This window comes from Mesoplodon bidens (genome assembly GCF_964165515.1).
Source record: "Mesoplodon bidens genome assembly, chromosome: 2".
Taxonomy (NCBI): Eukaryota; Metazoa; Chordata; class Mammalia; order Artiodactyla; family Ziphiidae; genus Mesoplodon; species Mesoplodon bidens.
This window is the reverse complement of record NC_138177.1, coordinates 100,271,379-100,287,497: the sequence shown is the minus strand read 5'-3', so window position 1 is coordinate 100,287,497 and position 16,119 is coordinate 100,271,379. Positions and strand designations below refer to the sequence as shown.

Here is a 16,119-nt window from a genome sequence, read left to right as displayed (position 1 = left end):
AGAGAGAATGTCCATAACGCATCTGCACTCATGTGGAAATAGTGTCATCGTGCTGCTTCAATTACCTCTTTTTCTCTAGTTTCAATAAAATAATACATCTTTTGATCACATTAAAAAATTCCATTTAGCTTGAACTAGCTCCATCAGAGCAGCTAATTATTGTCAAAAATTGATTTGGTTATATAACTCTAGTGAGTGTCTGTCACATGACCATGACTCACAGCAAATGCCCACTGTACTCCCTCTTTCTGCTGTATTTCAGGATTTTCTATTAACTTCAGTGACAAACCCATACAAAAGAAATGGAATAAAAAAACCCACCCATACAATCTCAATGAAGGCACAGGTCATAACTCTACATGAATGAACTTCCTATAATTTCTGATGTCCTGAATCAAAGTCCTTAAAAGATTGAATTGTAGTGGCAATATCATTAAATTAAATTATAGAAACCCAAAGTAATTCACTGAAAAAAAAGGTAGTATAGTACTTATATCCTCTATCTATATACAATAGAGGAGAGTGAACATTTTGTGATGAAACCTATTACTAAAAGCAACGGACTCCGTCTGGGTTTCGGTTGCAATAGAAATCCCTAAATAGTTTTTATTAACAGAAATTGTAGACTAGTACTTAAATCAGATGAAGGGGATACAGAATTTATTCTGAAGGCTAGATCTGGGACAAACAACTTAAACTACAAGTTTTTTAAAAAGCCAGTGTTAATTTATTAGTCTTTTCAAACTGTTTTAAAGGGAAATTATTCAAGTTGTTTATTTACTATGCCTTTCCTGAATAACTAATTGGCAGCCAGAAGCAAACTTCCTTTTTTCAGAGTAGCCTTTCAAAAGATTTAAGACCTCAAGAGTTTATGAAGAGTTTGAGAATGTAATTTAACAAAGAGGTATTTATAAATTTCAGTGTTCGGTATCTTAAATTTAATAATAATTTTCACTTAGAATTTTTATAGCTCTAACTTGCATATTCTAACTAATGAGAGCCTATCAAAAAATATGAAAAATAAGATTTCAAAGACACTGGGGTTCACTTAAATAAATTAGAAGTTAGTTGGGTTGACTGACAAAGTAATAAGAGCAGCTACCCAAGAATACACACCCATAATTAGTTTTGAACCCCATTTCTTGGCCAAAGTGTTGCATCTGGTTCTGTTGTAATAGTCATTTTTACTCCAAAGTTGTTCCAGGGAAATGATCTGGAATACTCAAATTATTCTCTAGCTAACTCCTTAGTTTTTAAATAAAACATTAACTGAAGCATTTTTAAGGTAGGGTTATTGGATGCTTTACCGCTGAAATGTTAAAATCCTCATCAAAGCAAGTTGTAGAATAAGGTAATAGAAATAAACAGTGCCAATGAGAAATGGTACATTCCTAAAAATTGTAAGAAGACTTCAAAAAGCAAAAAATTGCCCATTAAAATGCAGCCTGAAACCTAAAAGGCATTTTCCATTTTTAAACTGGAAGGTGGTCTACAATATTTTGTGATTTTTATATTTCAGTTAAACTCTCAATTAGCAAAAATTTAAGCAAGTGATGCTATAACCTAAGTATTTTAATTCAATAAAAATTTCCCTGATTCCTTGCCTTCAGTTTTTTATACAAATATTACCTTTGCAATGAGACGTCTTTTTTTTTTGCTTTTTCACAGCACATATCATCTTACATACCGGATAATATACTTACGTTTCATATTTACTATGTTATATCTTTGTCCTCACTAGAATGTAAGTCCCATGAGGTGATGGACTTTTATCTGTTCTACTCACAGAAATATGTATTCCAAATTCCTAGAATAGTGCTAGGCATGTAGATTCTCAATAAATATTTACTGAATGAATAAATGAATGAATGCTTCTCTGTGATGCATACTGATTAACAAGAAAAGAATGTTCTATCACACTTATCAAACTTATGAAAAAAATTTTAGCTTTCCATTTTTGAAATGTCAATACTTTTTCTAAAGTCACATAGAAGGTCATGGTTATTAAATTCACTTAAAAATTGAATTTGAAATTGCTACTTTGAGAATAAATCCTTATTCCAGTAGTGCACTCGTCTATCTACATAGTTTATTTATGTGCATCAAGAAAATCAGAATCAAATGTTTCATTTATATCACTATTTCTGTTTATTACTTCTCTTTCTAAACTCCAGTATATCAGCACCATCACACTATTTAAATACATATCATCGGTCTGATTATGTCTTGTAAAAAAATGCATCTTGTCAGTATATACTTTACATCTGAGTAGAAACAGAAAGGTAGATTTGATAGTATTCCACCTTAAGATATGTAAGTGGATGAGCTCTTCAAGGGAAGTATTATAGAACCAGAGAAGGGGAATGAGGTGGGCAGTTAAGAGCCAGTGAACAAATGGCAACAGAGAAATGGGAGGGTGATGATGGAGGGATTTAGGGCCTTGAGGTATACAAAAAAGATTTGAACCAACTGCCAGAGGGAATTTGATGGGAAATTTTTTTTTAAAAGATGAATAAAAACTGATGCTTACTAGCATGCCAAGGCCCAGCTGACATTAAACACTGTGAATTTGGAGTAAATTCAATTGGCAAAGTTACTTGAATTTCTCTAATAATATTCAGCAACCCAGCAGTATAGAAAATGAAAGGTTAGATTAACCCAGGACTAGGGAGTGGAACAGGGTAAAATTCAGTTACAATGGAAGAGAGATAGAAATATTATACATCTCCACCCCATTCAAATGCCAAGCCAAAATTGTATATTCAGGGATTTTCCCACTCATAACTGTCCTGAATATATCTTAATACTGATTTTAGTTCAAACTTTAGCTAAAATTGGTTTAAAAATATTTTCTGGCTGAATTAAAACGTGACTAAAGCTAATGACACATAATTGATACATAATCTGTAATTTTATATCAGTAAAAGCCTATGTGTGGAAATTTACCTTTTTAACAACATCAATTGGGAGTCAATATTTTACACAGTTGGGAAGTTTCTGGGCCATTCCTAGCCAGAGCTGAAGGGGCAGTGCTTTGGCAGCCACTTTTTAATACCATGTTGACCTTCTCATCCCCTCTTCATAATCTGGTTTAAAAAAATGACAACTCGAGCATACTCATTTAAAAATTTCATTCAACAAATATTTAATGTGTTTTTCCTATACCCTGGTCAATACATCAGGTGATCAGTGTTCTAGGATGAGGCCTGGAATGAAAAGATACATTGAGCCAAACAGATTTCCTCTTTTGAAAATCTGAGCCAACAGATACTAAGCTGGTGAGGTATTTCATGTAGAAGGTGGAGCTGAAAGACCACCATGTGGAATGGGTCCATGATGAGCATGTGCTAGGCCGAAGCTCAGAGGAGGCAGGAACAAGGAGTAAGTCCTGGAGACAAAGGATTGAACAGAGCTATAGATTCCTTTGAGGGAGAAATCACATGGCTCACAAAAGAGATGGAAAAGGTCTCTGCCCAGAACTGCCCCATTGGTTCTTGCAGTTCCTGTCTCCATTAACATATAGAATACAATAGGCTTCATTATCTTCAAGTAGTTTGAATGAGTCTCTGCTTCTTGATCCAAGATGAGCCTAAGCAGAAACTGCAATTTGAGTGATTATTTCACCACACGTTTTTATGAAGACACAAAGTACTCTATACATTCATATACCAGGGTCCATAAACTGAGTGCACATCTGTGTTTGGAACATATCATGTTATTTATTTTTCTATGTTCCCACATTTCTTCTCTTCTTTGAATCCTTACTCTAAGAATTAACTTGTAGCCTGAACATGTAAGCTTTGAGTAGATGGGGAAGATCTGCCTATTACTGCTACTCCACCTTAGAGGTTCTGGGAGGGGGACAGGCAGTATGACCAGTTGGAAGAGCATTGGCTTTGCAGTCGAGAAACTCAAGGTTTTAGTTCTGGCTTTAGTGCTAGTCATGTGACTTTGGCTATACTACTTTCATCCTCCAAGCCTCAGATGATGTCAAAGAAGTATAAAATGATTTCACTCTCAGGTAGGCATGGAAATACTGTATCTAGCAGTAGGTAGAATCAGCACACGGTAGACAGTCAACAGTTTCCTCCCCTCATGTGTGACTCAACCAAGCTCACATGTCTGGAGATGAGCAGGAGTCCTTTCTGGAACTCACTCATAATGCATTTTTATCCTTGAGTTCATGTACTCCTCCATGTTCATGAAAATAAATTCAGGTGATATTCAAGCCTAGACATCCATTATCTTCCAGATTCTTCTTGAAGATACTGCTCTGTATTCTCCCTTCATTTCTGATGCCCACAAGTCCCTTCTTTTATCATTTCCCTTCTTCTTAAGGACATTCTTTCAGTCATTCTTTTAGTTATGCTTCCTGGAAATAAATTCTTAGTATTTCTTGAGTTAAGAATGTCTTGTTTTATCTTTCCTTCTTGAAGGAAATAGGATTATGGGTTGATAGTTCTTTTCTTTCAACAGTTGAAAATTTTGTCTCACTTTCTGGACTTGATGTTTCTGATGATGAGAAATCTATTGTCATTATAATTGTTTGCTCCTTATAGGTAAGATGTCATTTTTTTCTTGCTTTCAAGGGCCTTTTGTCTTTAGTTTTCAGAAGTTTGATGATGATGTGTTTTGGTATGGGTTTCTTTGGATCTCTCATGTTTGAGATGCATTCAGCTTCTTGAATCTTGTAGGTTTATGTCTCTTGCAAAACTTGGGAAGTTTTCAGACATTATTTCTTTTTCATCCCCTCCTTCTTTGACCTCTCCTCTGGCACTCTAACATGAATATTACACTATTTGTTATACTCCCACAGTTCCGTGAGACTCTGTTCATTTTTTTCCTTTCTGTCTTTTTTCTCCCTGTTTTTCAGATTGGTTAATTTCTACTGCTCTATCTTCCAGTTCACTGATTATTTCTTTGTCCTCCCCATTCTTTTGTTGAGCCCATCAACTGAGTTTTGTATTTCTTATTATATTTTTCAGTACTGAAATTTCCATTTGGTTCTTTATGTCTATGTCTTTTTTGAGACTTTCCATATTTTCCATTTGCTTCAAGCCTGTTTGTAATTGCTTCTTAGAGCAACTTTATGATGTCTGCTTTAAAAATCTTCATCAGATCATTCTAAATCTCTGTTATTGCTATCTTGGTATTGGCATCTATTAATTGTCTTTTACCGTTCAGCTTGAGGTCTTCCTGGGTCTTGGCATGATGGGTGATTTTCAATTAAAACATTGACATTTTGGGTATTATGCTAAGGGACTCTTCATCTTATTTAAACCTTTTGTTTTAGCTGGCTTTTTTGGATACCATTCTGGCAGAGGAGGGCAAGGATGCTGCCTCATTACTGTCCAGATGCCCTACTTGTCCTTCGTTGACACCTGAGGGACATAACTCCTTGTTACTGCCAAGAGAAGATAGGAGTTCTGGCTCCCCTCTAGGCCTCATCTGATACCAGGGGGCTGTGACGGGTGGGACAGAGTGGCCTTGTTACCGCTGGGTGGTGATGATAAAAATCCTGACTCTCCATTAGACTTCCTCTGACAAGACCCCGGGGTGGGGGAGGAGAAGGGACACCTCATTACTGTCAGTGGGGTGGAAGTCCATGCCTCCCACATATGGGAGCTCATTATTGCCCAGGAGTGATGCTGGGCGCCTTGTTACAGCCTCCTGAGGCTGGAAGTATAAGACCCATGCTTGTCCTTTGCTTGTGTGGACAGGTGTGGCGCTGCAGTTTTTAGCTGTGGTGTTTGGCTAGAGAAAAGCAGTTATGGTCTAAAAGTTTTCTGTCTTGTTAGGCTGCCCTTTCCTGGTTCTCTGGCTAGAAAGAGTAGGGGTTTTTTGTCTGCACCTGTTGTTTCTGGGTTGCTGGCTTCTTTGGCTCCAAGTCTGGGATATATGAGGCAAAAAGAAAACCCAGGAAATTCTCCACTGTGTTGTGCCTTGGGTCCTGAGATTCCTAGCCAGACTGCCTTCTTCCCTCCTTTCAGAGTCTCTTTATGTTCGTTCTAGATATATAAAGGTTTTTAATTGCACTTACTCAGAAGCATAGGGAAAAGTATACCTACTCCATCTTCCTGGAAGCAGAAGTCCTCCTCCATTAGCATTCTGATATATGTTATTTCCAATTTATATTTCATAACAGGATGTTAATTCTGATTGTTAAATTGGCAACACAAGATACTGCACTCCACTTTCTTGCCAGAGAATATAAGTGATGCTAAACACTCTGCTCCCTAATTACCATCAATGTTAGGTAGTAAGCAGCCATATTAAAGTGGGATTTACCTCAGAGGTCACAGTCTAGTCCTCATATGAAAAATTTTACCTGGGTCATGTCAGACCATCCAAACCTGCATATCTGGTCCCTGAGAGAAATGTTTATGCTATAAAGTGCTGAGGCACTGTACTGCATCTATGTTGAACAGCATTATAATATAAAAAGCAAGTGTATAAATAATAAAAAATTAAGTAATTTCTAAGTTATTTGTAGAGGGCTAATAAGAGTATGATGTACTACATCTCGAAGTATCACTTTATGAAGACAATGGATGATTTTCCCTCAGCTTTGTACCACAAGAAGGTAAACAACCAATTTATTTCTATATTTTGAAAGCTGTGATTTCTTTGTTTGGCTACCAGGAAGTTCACAGTCAAGTTTGTTAATGCCTCCAGTACCATATGGCATAGATTTTGTGTATTGGCCTTGCCCTTGGCTTCTTTTATTTTTCAATCAAGATTTTACTTTTACCCAGAGTTCCTCATATATTTCGTTTTTATTCAGTAGTACAGTATACATTTTGGGACATGATCTCATTTATTTTAGAAACATACAGGTGAACAAATATGTTAAAAAAAATAGAGGGTTTGTAAGCCCTCAAAAGGACAGGAAATGAACCTCAGGTTTGTTCTCAACTAGTAATAGAAACTTAATGAGTGCCATGCTTTTGATCCCGCAAGGACTCTTTCTCAAGAGACCCTACAAGAACACACTTGTTGTCACATAATTTTCACTTCATTTGTTAGATGGAGTTTTGTGAAGGGACAGACAAAAACAAGTACTACCTGGAGGACCGAAGCACCACTGTGCAGAAACTGAAGACCACTTTCAGCTGAGTCAATTCCACCAGCGGCCAAAATGGGAAATCCAGGCAAAGCGTGAGCAATGGTGGTCACAGCTCTCAAAGCAATAGGCCTGATGGCTGTGCCTACAGAAAATGAGGATGATTGATGGTTAGTATATTGACCACTTGAGCATATTGCCTTATAATCACTATCACGTGATGGCAGTGTTGTACTAGACAAAATTCAATTTTATCTCTACTTAAGATATATACGTATGTAATATACAAGCATTGCTATGTTTCAAAGTATGTTAATTTGTAAATGGATGTGTACTTATTTTAAGGACTTTGATGCTATTATTGCATGCAGGCATGTTATGCAAGTGGGTATAGCAACTCTAGAACTCTCACATAAAATATATACATATCACAATTTGATATACAGTAATGTGTAAAAGATTGTATGGAACACTTGAGCATCTGTTTGAAAAAGAACAAGGAATAGCAGATTTTGTAAAAGTAAAACAATCACATACAGTGCATAAATAGACATACAGCTCTGTTATGTTTCCGTGAAGTATAAAGCAGCTGGTGTGAATAGAGATACTGCAAAAACAAGCAAGGTGCTGATGAACTTACAGATTCCATATTGCATTTTACATGTATTTCCCAAAATCTGATAGTGATTTTACTCAAACATAGTGAGCCTAATCTAATTTTTCACACATTAGAACATTTTAATCAAGTTAAAGAGAATTTACTAGAATTCAGTAATTAGAGTATGCGTTTGAGTTTGTATACATTATTTAACCAAACATTACCAATACATTATTTGCTAATTGTAATAAAGGCTGTATGGACGGACAGAACACTCTGAGGTCATTTTTTACATGATTATACTGTATAAGGCTGCTTAGGCTCTCAAGGGTTAACCCAATCGGGAGTAAATTAATGCTCTCATAACATAGTAACATAATTTGATATTTCTGATGTACTCTCATAAGCCAATGGTCCTTTAAAGGCATTTTCTTAAGTAAAAATAGTTCTTTTTGTGCAACAATGTGGCATTGCCTCAAATAAGGGCTCCACAAACAACAAAACAAGCAAAGGGTAAAATAAGCCTCATGTGGTGCGTACTCTGGCATCTCCTCCACCACCACAAGCATCCTTACCAGCATTCTCAATATGTATTCATTGGTGCTCCTATTAAGGAAACACAAAGAGCTTTCATTAAAATCGGTGGTTTTCTTTTTATTTTGTTCATTTCAGATGAAACTGAATATACATGTAAACTAATGTTTTAGCACTCAACACCAAAAATGTTTGTGGAAATGTCTACTTGGTGCTCTGACACCTAAAAAATCTTCCTCTAGATAATAGAGTTTCTTAGTCAAGAATATTCAATGCTGACACTTCAGGATTCCATAACTGACATTTAAATACAAGGTAGTAAGTTAGGGCAAATTAGAAACTGAACGTTAAGATTCTATTTCTATTTCAAAATATTTATCAGTGACTTCTTCTTAGTCTATATGTTTTAACTATAAAAAAGGCTAACATAGTGGACAGGAGAATGCATGGAAAGAATACACACACACATATTTATAGAAACATATCTTTAGCTATACTAAAAAGAAATTCAAGAGTAAAAGTTAGAGGAAGGCATTTTTAAGTTAAGTTGTAACTTAAATAAACCTTTTAGACAGACATACAGCTATCTTGGCATAATATAACTAATATGGTCAATATATGCTAAGTTGATGGCTCCTTTACACACATGTTACTTTGAAGTAATAAAGAAATATTGGGATTCTTTTTTTTCTTATTTAGTTGACCCTGGAGAGTAAAGGAAATTTTTGCTAAGCAGATAAATAATTTATTTCTAACTGCACTGTTAGAAGACTACCATTAACACTAAGGGGTAAAATTTCAAAGTGGTACACAGGGATTTGGCCACATATTCCAATTGATATTAATGGACATCAAATGGCAAAATCTCAGAACACAGCTTTGAAAATTTAACCAGTTACATTTAAAGGGCAACATTATTACACAGGTGTTAAAAAACATCAGTAAATCCTCAGTGGCATTTGAAGATGTTCAATTAGGTCAATAAGACGTTTTCTATTTGATGTTTTTCTTCTTTTTAAAAACTTTTCTAATTTACCTAATGAACATGAAAACCTTTCAAACTAATAAAGGTATCTTTTCAAATTAAGAGTAATTATGTTCTCTGAGGAAATGGGATCCAAAAATGAAGAAATGGATCCTTCTGTTGCTGGGTAATAGTAAATTCAGTTTTAATTTCCATTATAAATTCCATTTGATTGGTTTTCTTTATAACTCAATTGATTTAGTATGAAATATAATCTACCTGTTCTCAGCATTTTTATGGGGAATAGATTTTAAAAATGACTTTTATTCGCCATGAAAGGTTTTTGGAAGGAAACTGAAGGTATGTAAAAGGATCTTTCTAAATTGTTATACAGAAATTTTTTAGTTTTAAAGTGACAGAAATGAAAAAATAATAGATTCAATATAAAAATAAAACTTTTGGTGTAAAAGAAATACATACATCAATACCATATGAGATTGTACATATGTTAATTAAAATGCATACAGATTTCCAGAATCACAGTTATTGAGATAAGAATTTTTAAAACTTTGTCACTGCTACAGTAATTAATGATTTTAGACCAAAGACCAGGGAGGAAGAAGCCAGTTGAGAAGCTCAAGGAATTAAAAGTGGACTCCATCCTAAAGGAAACAACAAGGTTTAAATCAAAAAACTGAAATTCTATAAGCTTAAATTAATTAATAGGCAACGTGCAATTTAAATTAAGCCTTCAGCTACATGGGGTAACCAGATGAACCTGATGGGAAATTAATTACATCAAGTCTTTCTGTTTCAACAGTGTGGGAGGTGCCAATGAAAGTCAGCCATTCTGAATCCCCACATTTTGAAACAAGCTGCAGGTTCAAACAAACAAAAAGTGAACTAGACCTTTGAGTTCCAACATTGCTGTGAAGAGTCCTGATTTGTACCAAAGTGGCCCTAGCAGAAAACCTGGGGGACTAGAATGAACTTTTGGTATCTAATCAATCGAGGCCCTCCATATAGTCACATCCTAAAATGCAAATCAGTATGTTGAATTCATAGATCTTTGACAAACCTCATATTACATTTGATTGATTCATGATCTAGAAAAACATTTCAGTAAGCCAGAGATGTTGAACTCAAAGGTAACCAATCTGAATTCAATGATTTTTTTCTTAAGAAAATACTTTCTTATTTTAATTGCAATTTCAAAAATGCTACCATTAGTAGTAGCATTACATATTGATATGCAAGTAAGAATTAATGTATTATGACTTAGGTTCCTTACTCAGGCCTCATTTATCCATTCATCTGTTCATCTGTCTATTCAAGAAATATTAAGCACCTGTGCCTTCTTTTAAAAAAGACGTAATTGTAACTGAATTGGAAAAGCTTAAAAGACAATCTCAGGTAATCAGTTTATGTTGTAACCATATTGTCACCCAGGGTGGATACCCAAAACACCAGCCTCAATGATCTTAGGAGGTAGTTTCAAGGTAAATAATATGAGTTCAGTTATTCATTCTGTACACATCCCATTAGGAAAGCTTCACATTCATTTAAACATCATGTATTTTATAATAACTATTAATATAAACTCTAGAAAGAAGGGAATTTGAGGATGAATTAGTTACATCCGAGAGACAACAGGGTCAACTTCTTAGGTTCAAATTCTAGCTCCACTATTTACAAGCTCTGTAATCTTGTGAATTTCTTAATCTTTTCATCTATAAAATAATAAAATTATAATAACTTCATAGAGCTGTTTTGAGGATTAAATTATTTAATATATATAAAGGGCTAGCACATAACAAAGATTATATAGATGTTTGCTATTATAACCTGTACTACATAGGAGGACAATTGATTTCAGAGGGAGCATTTTATTTAGTTTACTTTGTGCCTTTTATGCTGTTGCTGTGTGCTTAGTAATGCAAAGAAACCTTTTTCTTTTTTTTTATTGGAGACAAGATTATGATGCCTAGGATGATGAAACTTTATAACCTCTGCTCCCTTAGGAGAACCACACATCTCCCTCTCCCTTTTCCCCTCTCCAGCAGCTTTCATTTAGTGGTGTCACAATGTTGGTAGGATTAACTGACTCCAAAGCTAAAAATCTCAAAGACAGACATCCATATATTTAAGATTTTATTTTGAGAATCAAAAGGTCCATGCACTAAATCAATATGCAAGACTTTTAATGACAACATCAGAAGTTAAGTTTATTGGTGAGAAGGAGGCAGAGCTTTACTTAGCATGACTAAATCCTTGAAGAGAAAAGACATTTTTAATGGGCAAGGTAGTGTGGAACATATGCTAATTTTGGATAACTGAAATTTTGAATAATTGAGTTTAATTCTGTTTGTTTTTTCCTTAATCATTTGACTCCTAAAACAGCTACTGTTACAGAGTTAATTGTTAAAGCTAAGTCCACAATAAACTCCCTGATAATGGCTCTAGCTGGCAATAAAACAGAATTGGGTTATAATACTCACTCATGCTCACTGTGTACACAAAAAGAAAATGTAGTTTTAATTTGCTTACATTAATTAAAATATAATGAATTAAGTGGATAACAAATTCCTTAGAAATTGAGCTTTGACTGTCTAATTGTTAACAGTTTTAACATCACCCAGAAGAAAGAAAATATTAGCAAATTAAGAATTTCAGGGATTTAGGAGTTGAGAGATTGATTTTTATAAAATAAACATAAATCAAGCACCAAAAATTTATCCTTTAAAACAACTTTAAAATATTAATGAACCTAACATATTGATAAATATGTAAAGCACATATACACACACATATATATATATATATACACGTATATACAATGGAATATTACTCAGCCATAGAAAGAAATGAAATTGAGTAATTTGTAGTGAGGTGGATGGACCTAGAGTCTGTCATACAGAGTGAAGTAAGTCAGAAAGAGAAAAACAAATACCGTATGCTAACACATATATATGGAATCTAAGAAAAAAAAAGGTCATGAAGTACCTAGGGGTAAGACAGGAATAAGGACACAGACCTACTACAGCGTGGACTTGAGGATATGGGGAGGGGGAAGGGTAAGCTGTGACAAAGTGAGAGAGTGGCATGGACCTTTATACACTACCAAACGTAAAATAGATTGCTAGTGGGAAGCAGCCGCATAGCACAGGGAGATCAGCTCCGTGGTTTGTGAACACCTAGAGGGGTGGGATAGGGAGCGTGGGAGGGAGGGAGACACAAAAGGGAAGAGATGTGGGAACATATACATATGTATAACTGATTTACTTTGTTATAAAGCAGAAACTAACACACCATTGTAAAGCTATTATACTCCAATAAAGGTGTTAAAAAAATAAAATAAATAAAAATACATCTTTACACATAGATTAAAGTCCTCTGAGAAAATGACCATAATTCAACTAGAAACTGAAGTACTACAAAGATCCAGGGTTATATCAAGAGATATGAAATCTAAAGAGGAGAAATGGGAGAAAGAAAACCAATTATTTTACGTTGTTATTTTAGGTTTATTGAAAAAGCTAAAAATTTTCTTATGGAAACGTTTTAATTTTTGTTGAATATTTCAAGATATTGTTTCTGAGTCCTCATATCTTTATAGCTGTTTATCTGCTTCATAACATATTCAATATATTCATAGTCAATTTATATTCAATAATTTGGTACCTAGCATGTGCCAGGCATTTTATTTTAAAGCAATAGAATTAATACTATTTACCAGAGAAGGGGCCATTTTCCTTTCTGAGCATTTGTTCTTGGAGTGATTTCCATAGCCTGACACGGAGACTGGGGCTTCAAAAAGTGTGTGATTTAACCCTTAGAGTGCTGTGCAGGGAGATGCTATCAGCTCTGTTTCGTATACGAAGAAAGGGAAGTTCAAGCTGAATAAAACTTGTTTTATGCCACAGTTTAAAAGTTTAAACACCAAGTCTCTGTGACTATCAGAGTCCATACTTTTCAGCTGCTACTGAGAAATGACAGTGCAGCAATTATGACGAGGATCACTTGCACATTGTCTTTGCCTAAGAAAACCAGTATCAGTATCGTCTGTGGTCTAATGCTCAGAGCACAGGTTCTAAAGTCCAACCAATTAGGTGTGTAAGTCTTTATTCTATTACTTTACACAATTGTGACTTTGAGCAAGCTCCTTAGTTAGCTTCCTAGAACATCAGTTTTCCCTATCTGTGAAACAGGGACATCACTAACAATAATATCATAGCAACTTGGGGACTATTACATGATACAGTTTGTGGAAAGCACTCGGCACAGGGCCTGGTTCATACTATATATAAGCTAATATTACTATCAAAGCCAGAGAAAATTGATCAGAAGAATAAGCATTTACTATAAACATGTGGGGATAAACACTTAATACTTAAGGGGTGTTAATTAATCTCCTAGATATTAAATTTGGAGATCCTAAGTCATTTCATTTCTAAAAATTATAGTTTGAGTCTATGATTGTAAATGCATATATTTTTGTGAATAACTCTTTATTAGATGTATAATGCAACTGCAATATCTAAATGTATATGTCTTATCCAGAAACTCTATTTTGAGAAATAAAATCCATTAGTGCATAGACATAAAGTTACATGTACAAAGATGTTCCTTGAAATATTGTTTCTTATAGCAAAACAGTGAAAACAACCTAAATAATCACTAGCAGTTACGCTAGTAAATAAATTATAGTTCATCCATGTATGTATGATATCACAGGAAACCTTTAAAACTGACGTGGAAATATCTCTAGGATACGATGTTACGTGTTAAACGACAGGTAGCAGAATAATATATAGGTTGTAGTCCCATTTTAGGTAAAAAATGTATGATTACATTTAGTATGTGGGCATGTAAATGCAAAGAATGTTGAGTTTTAAACTGCTAATAGTTATTTCTGGGGAACAGGTTGAAGAGGAACTTTCTAGTTCGATATCTATACATCCATATTATTTAATTATTTTAGGTAAGAAAGTGTTTATGATTCAATTCTGCAACGAAAAGTGACTATTTTTTATAATGCTTCTAAAACAATACAGGAATAGACATTTTCAGATTCTGTGCTGTGAAACATATATGGGATGTGCAATGATCCTACCCTCCGTACATTCGGAAGAGCATATTTGGTTCTATATCCAATATTTTAAGTAAAATATTAACAAACTTAGAATATATCCAAAACAGGGTGAATAGAATGATCTCTCTCTCTCTCATCTCCCCACCCTGCCACATACACATAAACACATACACACACACACACACATAATGGGATGGACCCAGAGATGGAAAAAGCCTATGAAACGTTTTGTTTGGAATCAAATGGTAAGCAAAACCAGTAAAGCTAAATTTCAGTATGTCAGTTTTCTGAAGTAGTTTAGGATATGGTGATTTAGAAGAACACAGAAAAGCAAGAAAGTGTTTCACACATATCAAATTAAGGATGTTGAGTTATGTTACTAGTGTATGAAACTTTAATTTTAACATTATCTGCCAAAATAAACTTTATTCCCCATAACTTAAAATGCATATGTATATATATGTATATATAATATACATATATTATATAGAAATAGCTTATTATGTACAGTTAATTCCACTGTTATGGTGCAATAAGATTGATTTTGAAATAAAAATTTTTAAAAATAATATGTGTGTATGTATAAAATGGCTGAAAGTAATCCCAATAGTTGTTCTTCAAATATTTAAGGGATAACCATAAAGAAAGGCTTCATTTATGTTTTCTTCAAAAGATAACTAGAACAAATGGTTAAGCACACACTACTGGTTTTATTATTGTTATTTTTATCATTAATTTGTTGTAAATTCAGCAACAGAAGTAGCTACATTTGGATGCCCATATCCCTTAAACCTAAATGGATATTTGGCAGGTAGTGGCAGGTAGGATGCAATAGAAAAGATCTGTACTATAGAAAATATTGGATTAGATGATCTCTTCCAATTCAAAATTCCAGGATAATATGAACTTTGTCATGATATTTTAAGGAGCAATTTTATATGCTCTGTGGTTTCCCAGTAGATACCAGTGATGAAGTTAACTTATAAAAGGATTAAGTATGAGTTAAAGTGAAATTTTAACATGCAATACATTCATTATAGAGACTCCTCTTTTGAGTGCTTTCTAATTGACAGGTGTTTTCCTAAGTGTTTTCTCATGCATTGTCTCAGTGACATTACTTTAGGTATTTTTTTGTCCTCATATTCTTAGATATGTAAATGAGATCATAAGAAATAAATATCTCACCCTCAAGGTCACTCAGACAGTGTGGGTCCAGTATTTGCATCTAGGTCTACCTGACTCCTAATACCATGCTCTTAACCACAGTACTATATTTCTTCCCTATTTTAATTGTTTGCATATTGATTAAGTTATAGAGTTAATAAGTTTTATAAATAATAAAGATATGTTGTCCACATATGATAAAACCAAGAATATTGGCATTATATTAATTGTTGGCTAGTAACTAGATAGAAATGATAGCTGTTAGTAATTGGTATAACTAGGGAGACCATATGACCTGGTTTGCCCAGGAGAGTTCCAGTTTATCACACCTATATTTATTTGTAATTACATGAAGTAATTATAAACAGCATCCTCTTTCACTCTAAAAGTAATCTAGTTTGGTTAATCAATTATAATGATAATTGTATCTAGGAATTATAGGACAAAGATAATTATGGAAGCAAAGTGAAAGTTGATTTAGAACAAAACCATAATCTATGAAAAACTTAGAAACTAACTACACCTTCCAAGACTCAAAGGATGGCACGAAGAGATAAATTTCCTTGAATTTGTTACTAGAGGGAAAAATATATGGCATTCATATGTGATTATCTAGGCATAATTAGTCTATATGTTCTTTCTGTTTTCAACCTGTAGGTGGCCACCACAAGCTACACTTATTAAACAACTCATTAGTAGCATTT

At 34.1% G+C, this 16,119-nt stretch overlaps 1 protein-coding gene across 3 annotated transcripts in view; it reads right to left on the bottom strand.

Annotated features, from left to right (window-relative positions):
* DPYD (dihydropyrimidine dehydrogenase) overlaps positions 1-16,119 on the bottom strand; it is an 811,527-nt gene that overhangs the window by 137,867 nt on the left and 657,541 nt on the right. For all 3 annotated transcript variants that reach the window (XM_081225179.1, XM_081225181.1, XM_081225180.1), the window contains one exon: positions 7,066-7,208. In XM_081225179.1, coding sequence (XP_081081305.1) covers positions 7,066-7,208 — 143 coding nt within the window. The remainder of the gene's footprint in view (positions 1-7,065; positions 7,209-16,119) is intronic.